At 35.1% G+C, this 7,849-nt stretch overlaps 1 protein-coding gene across 1 annotated transcript; it reads left to right on the forward strand.

The window, feature by feature from the left end:
* Positions 1-2,569: 2,569 nt before the first annotated feature.
* Positions 2,570-4,413, forward strand: LOC107793805 (peroxidase 3-like). Its single transcript, XM_075229568.1, has 4 exons — positions 2,570-2,855; positions 3,143-3,340; positions 3,564-3,726; positions 3,840-4,413. Exons 1-4 carry the CDS (start codon positions 2,640-2,642, stop codon positions 4,256-4,258), a joined length of 996 nt encoding a protein of 331 aa, XP_075085669.1. The 5' UTR covers positions 2,570-2,639; the 3' UTR covers positions 4,259-4,413.
* The last annotated feature ends 3,436 nt before the right edge of the window (positions 4,414-7,849 follow it).

The raw sequence follows: 7,849 nt of genomic DNA on the forward strand, positions 1-7,849 counted from the left end.
TTCTGGGATCAAGACATATTTATAGCTATTTTCTGGCACTGTTTCTGAAAAGTTTTGCAAAACGTTCAAAATATTCCGGGAAAAGAATTTAAAAAATAATTCGGGAAAAAAACGGACCGGGTCGCGTTGCGCGTGGGTCCTGGTAAGCCGAGCGAGCGACGGCGGCGGCACGAGGCTTACCTTCTTTCCAACCCATTTAACACCAACGGAAGTGTTTTCTCAATATAAGCACATTCCTTTTTCTTTCCACCATCATGAGAGACAATTGCTCTTTCCAAAGCATAAGGGAACTCCTTTCCTTTTACATGTCTTCCCTCCATTTCTCATTCACCAACCTTCCATCCCTACACTTCTTGCTTGGTGATTGGGACTATCAGCTATGGCATTTTTGCTTGTCAGTGTTAGCATTTATTAATTTATTCACTTCTTGATTGGTGATACGGGCTAATCAGCTAAGGCAGGTTTTATCTATTGCAACTAACCACTTGGTAAAGAAATTATTTAAACTTTTACTATTTGCTCCTCCAATTACCAAAAGTACTACCACCATGCATTGCAGCTAGTAAATATGCTTAAGTAGAAAAAAAAAAGAGTTATAACGGAAAGAAACAAATGAAACTGAAAGTCCAAAACACGATAAAAATGAGTACAACAACAACCCAGTATAATCCCACCAGTGGGATCTGGGGAGGGTAGTGTGTACGCAGACCTTACCCACTTGGTAACCACTTGGTAAAGAAATTATTTAAACTTTTACTATTTGCTCCTCCAATTACCAAAAGTACTACCACCATGCATTGCAGCTAGTAAATATGCTTAAGTAGAAAAAAAAAAGAGTTATAACGGAAAGAAACAAATGAAACTGAAAGTCCAAAACACGATAAAAATGAGTACAACAACAACCCAGTATAATCCCACCAGTGGGATCTGGGGAGGGTAGTGTGTACGCAGACCTTACCCCTACCCTGGGATAGAGAGGTTGTTTCCGATAGACCCTCGGCTCCCTCCCTCCAAGAACTACCCACCTTGCTCTTGGGGTGACTCGAACTCACAACCCCTTGGTTGAAAGTGGAGGATGCTTACCACTAGAGCAATCTACTCTTGTCACGATAAAAATGAGTATGAGTAAGAAAGAGCCGTCCATTTTTTCAGCTATTGAATATTTTTAATATTATTTTGCGTAACATTGAATTTTTTTAATACTTGATGATTATTAACTAATCTTTTGCTATTTAAAACTTCAACATTTTATCCTATGAGTCCACCCAACCGATTAGACTAAAAATAACTAATTGTATAATTTATTTACAAGCTTGCTTTACCTCCCAACCTATCAGGGGTTCATCCGGTTTTTCATGTGTCTATGCTCCGGAGGTATCACGCCGACCTGTCACATGTGTACTGGCTAGAAAAAATAAATTGTGAATCCAATCGACTATTTATGTAAAGATTTAGAAAAATAAACTCAACATGCAATATAGTGGTTGGACCCATGCTCGGCATGGGCCATTAGTGTATTAATGAGAAAGAAAATTCAAATATTTTTCTTTCTTTTTTTTCCTTTTTAGTTAACCAAAGTAAAATAATAAAGGGAAGAAAATAATTTTCCTCCCAATATTGGTGTTATTTTAGTAGGATTATATGTATTTATACCAATCTAATAAATACATAACGCATGTCTTCACAAAAATAATTATCACTAAATCATGTACTAGTTAGCTAATACAAAAGGTCAACTTAAATTATCACCTAATTATGATAAATTAATATAATTTGATATATCACAAAGAAAGTACATTAATATGAGGTTGGTGGTTTCTGGTGAAGTTATTAGCTTTAATGCTGCCGGGCTCCAACTTTTTATACAAAAATCCAAACTTTTTCTATATTTTGACTTAGAACTAATATTACAAATTTTAATCCCCACATTGGGCTACTAATACCAAATACTATCTTATATTATCTCTTAGTACATAGAAAAAACAATTAGCAAGCCACTTTTCCCTCTACTAATTTAACAAGAATCAGAGGCGAAGCCAGAGTTTAGATGTTACGGGTTCTAGATTTTAGAACAACGACTTCAAGTGCTAATAACTGGGTTCTAAATTTAATATTTAATCATATTTGATGAATTTTTTAACACGAATACGTTGTTTCAGCAAAAGCTATTGAGTTCGGTCGAACCTGTATTTGTACTTCTAGCTCCTCCTCTGACAAGGATATGAATAGGTATCAACTTGTATAAATGTCAACTATTATAGCAGGTATTACTACCTATTATCATAAGAACTTGGAACTCCCATTCACCATTATGAAGGTGGCTGTATCTTCAGGAGCAGGTACTAATAACCATGATTATTATCAGTGTTTTTGAAAAAGAAGATTAGTTTAAGTGTCTAATATATATGTGAGAGGTTGGTAAGTAAATTTGAATCTAACTAAATGAAAGAGACAGTCTATAACGAATCTATTTTTTATGTACTAGTAAAAAAGATGGAAAATGACAAACTAACGCAAGTTAGCTAAAACAATGTGCCTATAAATTCTGTCTGATCCAATTGGATTAGCTGTGTGTGTAGCAATTCGAACAAAGAAAGAGACCTCTTTCAGTTCAAAGTTGCAAAAAACTTGTAATCAAAATGGCTAACTTTGGCTATTTGGGTAATTTTCTACTGTTCTGTATTCTACTAGGAATAGTGACTTCTAGCCATGCTCAGTTACAGCTCAACTTTTATGCAAAGAGCTGTCCAAAAGCAGAGAAGATAATTCAAGATTATGTCCAAAAGCACATCCCAAATGCTCCATCTCTTGCAGCTGCCTTGCTCAGACTGCAGTTCCACGATTGTTTTGTCAGGGTAAGTTTTTCACATATATGCAAGCTCTATATTCACTCAACAGTTACTGCCATTCTTGAACGGCAACCCAATGGACTAAGCTCCCATTATGTGCGGGGTCCGGGTAAGGTTCGGACCACAAGGGTCTATTATACGTAACCTTACCCTGTATTTCTGCAACACGGCTCGAACCCATGACCTCCTGGTCATGTGACATCAACTTTACCAGTTGCGCCTAGACTCTCCTTCACTACCATTCTTGAAGTAGTGTAATTATTTTTTTTTTATCTTCATTTGGGATTTTACAGGGTTGTGATGCATCTGTGCTTCTGAATTTCACTTCGAGCACGAAAAACCAAACTGAAAAAGTAGCTATTCCTAATCAAACACTGAGAGGCTTCTCATTCATTGATGATGTGAAGAAAGCAGTTGAAGCTGAATGCCCTGGAATTGTCTCTTGTGCTGATATTGTTGCCTTAGTTTCTAGAGACTCCGTCGTGGTCACGGTAAGTACAAAACTTGAACCAACTTGTTAATTGGTTTCCAACTTGTCGAACCATATTTGCTTATGTCGTATCTTGCTCAGACCAATATATAGAGCTAAAGTTACGGTTAAAGTTATTTCTAGCAAACTAGAAATAACTAGTTATAGTAAGCATGAAAGGGAATGAATTAAAATGAAATATGTTCTTAATCTCATTGTCTCCATTTTTCTTGTTTGCATGATAGGGAGGTCCTTACTGGAATGTTCCAACTGGTAGAAGAGATGGAAGAATATCAAACGCGTCCGAAGCTTTGGCAAACATTCCTCCTCCAACTAGTAACTTTTCCAGTCTCCAGACATCTTTTGCAAGCAAGGGTCTTGACCTAAAAGACTTGGTCCTATTGTCTGGTACGTTTAAATTAGTACATATATCTACTTCTTCTATATTGAGATTTTCCATATATTTAATTAGTTTTTCTTAACAAGAATCATTATTACTATGAACAATTTTTCTTTATCAGGTGCACATACCATAGGAGTCTCTCATTGCTCGTCATTTTCAACACGTTTATACAATTTTACTGGAGTTTTGGGCAAACAAGATCCATCTCTAGACAGCGAATATGCAGCTAATCTTAAGGCGAAGAAATGTAAATCAATCAATGACAATACCACGATCGTTGAAATGGATCCTGGAAGTTCAAGCACCTTTGATCTTAGCTACTTTAAGCTTTTGTTAAAGAGAAAAGGACTATTCCAATCTGATGCAGCCTTGACAACAAGTGCGACAACAAAGTCATACATCAATCAGTTAGTACAAGGATCGCTCAAACAGTTCAACGCTGAATTCGCTAAGGCTATGGAGAAAATGGGCAGTATTGAAGTCAAGACTGGCTCTGCTGGTGAGATTAGGAAGCAATGTGCATTTGTGAATAATTAAAAGCCTCTTTGTCTTTGTTCCCATTTTCCAATAATTGTGTTTGTCTTTGTGTGTACCCTTGGTGAGATTAGAAAGCATTGTGTTTTTTGTTGTACTTGTTCCAAATAATTCTTGTATATTGATGGTTTTCTTGAAATAAAACTAAGATTCCAAGAGATGCTTTTTATAGAAGTTGGAAATTGGGAAGATGATCAGTATACTTCCCCTTTCCTTTTGGAAGTTTCGTGTGTGTGTGAATAGCCATTGTTAGTAGCATGCAAAGTCAAATTCTTCAAGTGTTTTGACACTTTGATGGAACTTTTAAAACTGATTTTAAGCCTAAAATATAGACATTGTTCCAAAAGATAATGTTGCCTATTATCAAACTAATGTGTAACCTTAATTAGTATCTGCAAATTCATAAATGAGAGTTTAAAAAAACATAAAATAATTGCAGAGTAGCAGTACGTTCACTAATAGGTTAAACTATCTGCAAATCACTAAACAGCATAATAACAGAGTAGCAGTACATTCAGTAATAGAAAAACGGAGCAAGCCCCTATACTGTAATTATACATTCCTTCACATTGTCGGATTAGAACCTAAATTTACTACTCCTTTCGTGATGCAATTAACATAGTATTTTGTTTCTGCTGATGAGCTTCACGCCAACGTTTGAACAGCTTCTCTTTGGACTCTATCAATTCCTCCTTTTTGAACTCCAACTTTGACAAAATTTGGGGCAAAACATGTTTAGGATCTTCCTTCAGTCTTTTTATAATAAAGAAACTTTGTTCTTTGTATTCTTCTCTAATGCAGCTGCGACTCACATCACCCAAAAAGCTGTCAACAATATTAATGATCTGATGTTGTTGTGTTGAGTCTCTCAAGTTTTTCATTAAAGCCTTTGCAGATTGTAAGGTTGTTCTCACATGGGACAAATGAATGTCAACTTCAGACATCTCATCTTCCATTTGCATGTAAATAATTTTTTCCCCTGCAGTTTTCTGCCTTTTGGCTTTGATTTCTTCACTACTACTACTATTTGGTGAAGATAAATTCTCTTCCTCCTTTTTCCTCTTCTTAATTTTCAAAACTGACGCAAACTCATCCACCAAATCTTGGTTTTCATCACCAAAAATTTTCGCAACTGTATCATAAGCCTCGTTATTGGAAAGTTCACTCTTTGTCAAAGCCTTGATAATCTTCAAGTATGCACAAATAACACCTCTATTATCATCAAATCGTCTCTCCAATTTGTTCATAAAATCAATGCACGTGTTTAACTTCTTCATATCAGCAGCAACAAGACTGTTCTTTCGGGATTGACGAGGTTTCACTGAAGGTAACATTTCTTGTAATTCTCGAGGCAAGAACATACGATAACCAGTTAACAAATCTTCATGTGATTGAAATAGGGTTTCTAACTCCGACACGAGAGCAGAAACATCCAATTTTTTAGTTGCATAACCACTCATGACTCGGAGGTAACGACCATAAATATTTGGGTGTGATTTCACACGTCGAATGAATGAGTTGGCGGCAGCCTCAACACCAGGAACTACCATTGTTTGTTCTTTGGTTAATATGATGTTTTAAGTTTGATTGTAGTGAATGGTTGCTATTTATAAATATGGAAGTCTAATTTGATTGTGAATGGGAAAATTGATAGTTCTAGTCCTAATGGAACTAGGATTAAAAATAGTAATCCTACTTTAAGTTGGAAAGTTGATATTTCTAGTCCTAATTCTATTTCACGTGGGAAGGATTTGCAAATGTTTCTGGATGTCCCTTCTCAAACTTGTGATTTCAGCCTGCAGAGAAAAGGACTAATAATTAAATAATTAACGTCAAGATCTATTAGACTATTAATTTTTATTTGAAATTATTCTTTTTCTCCATTCACTTAATTTTAGTTTTGACTTGTTTAAATATATATTTAGCCGAATAACCGGATGATTTGTTGTTTTGATGATTTCTACCTTATTGACGACAACTTATTTATTATTGCTCCTCCCGTAGACGTTGATGGTATTCATGAACCTATTTCAGGGAGTCCGAAACCTAAATGTGGTATATATATTTGGACACAAGAGACATAAATAGGTTAAAAGAATAGCTGGGCACCATTTTACATATAACGCGGTTATTCACCGCGCTATACTTTAACGGCAGTTTTGTCCATTAAGGTATAGCGTGGTGAATAACTGCGCTATATTTGAACTATAAAGGTATAGCGCGCATATATAAGGCGCTATAGTATAACGCCTTATATATGCGCGATATACCTATATAAAAAACCGTGCCATCTCCTTCCCCAACCAGACGCGAACCATCAGCCCCCCCCCCCCCCCTCATTTTTTAATTCCCCCAGCGGTCTCCCCATTTTTAACGCCAAAAAACTCCATTGGAGCCCACCATTCCCACAAATAGTGTAGATTCTCGGTATTGTAGCAAGCTAACATCGGATCTAAGGCGTTATCGCGTAGTGGATTGCTCGTTTCGGCTCCCAAATCATCAAATCTTCACCTTTCAAAAAATTTAAAATCGAGGTATTCCAACTTATTTTTTATTAAAACTCATGTATTAAAAATACATATTAGTTATTTTTTACTATGATATATGTTCTTTTGTGATTGTTTTGCGATTTAATTAATTTATTATTTTTTATCTGGATTAGATTATTATTGTGCTAAAAAAGTAGTAAAATAGAGAAATTGTTATTTTATGAATAATTAATGTTATTAGTTGCTATAAAAAATGTTTATTAGTTGTTTTTTACTGTGGTATATGTATTGTCGTGATTGTTTTGTGATTAAATTAATTTGTTATTTTTTATCCGGATTAGATTATTTATGTGCTAAAAGATTAGTAAAATAGATAAATTATTATTTTATGAATAATTAATGTTATTTAGTTCCCTTTAGTGTTATGTTGTGCCCGTAATTTTAATGTATTGCATGTAAGTGTAATGTAGTGTCCTTTAGCGTAGTACAATGTAGTGCCCTTTAACATGTTGTAAGGCAGGGGCGGATTTAGGGGGCGGAAGGGGATTCACCCGAACCCTCTTTCCCGGAAAATTACACTTTTTATATAAGGCAAAATCTGTTTTGTATCTCTATATATTATATTTTGTATCCCCTTGACACAACCTAAAAGCATAGTTCAGTGGTCAAACGGGTTCAAAACTTTTATAAGGTCATTGGGTCAATTTCCTCATTAGCCACAATTTCTTTTAATTTTTGAACTTTTTCGAACCCCCATAGCGGAAATCCTCACTTTCTTTTAATTTTTGAACTTTTTCGAACCCCCTTAACGGAAATCCTGACTTTGTCACTGCTATAATGTTACTTACCTTTATTAAAGATTACCAAGCAATACTGACTAAATAGAGTTACATATAATTACCTATTAAAATACCTGAGTATGTAAATATTTTTACACATGACCGGTTATTCCTGCTAGTTTTAAAGTTTTGCCAATTACTACCTTAGTTGGTTGTACAAACACTATACACATATGTATTTCTAGAGCTTTAAAAAGATAAACAAGAAACTTCTAAGATGACATGAAAAGAAAGTTTTACAGGATAAAGCTCACACAAAAGAAGAA

The sequence above is a fragment of the Nicotiana tabacum genome, chromosome 2 (genome assembly GCF_000715075.1).
Source record: "Nicotiana tabacum cultivar K326 chromosome 2, ASM71507v2, whole genome shotgun sequence".
NCBI classification, from domain to species: Eukaryota; Viridiplantae; Streptophyta; class Magnoliopsida; order Solanales; family Solanaceae; genus Nicotiana; species Nicotiana tabacum.

Bases quoted from the DNA above. Each gene is read 5' to 3' on its own strand.
- LOC107793805 (XM_075229568.1), top strand. From the start codon at position 2,640: ATGGCTAACTTTGGCTATTTGGGTAATTTTCTACTGTTCTGTATTCTA. The intron at 2,856-3,142 runs GTAAGTTTTTCA...GGGATTTTACAG, and splicing joins TCCACGATTGTTTTGTCAGG to GGTTGTGATGCATCTGTGCT. The intron at 3,727-3,839 runs GTACGTTTAAAT...TTTCTTTATCAG, and splicing joins AGACTTGGTCCTATTGTCTG to GTGCACATACCATAGGAGTC.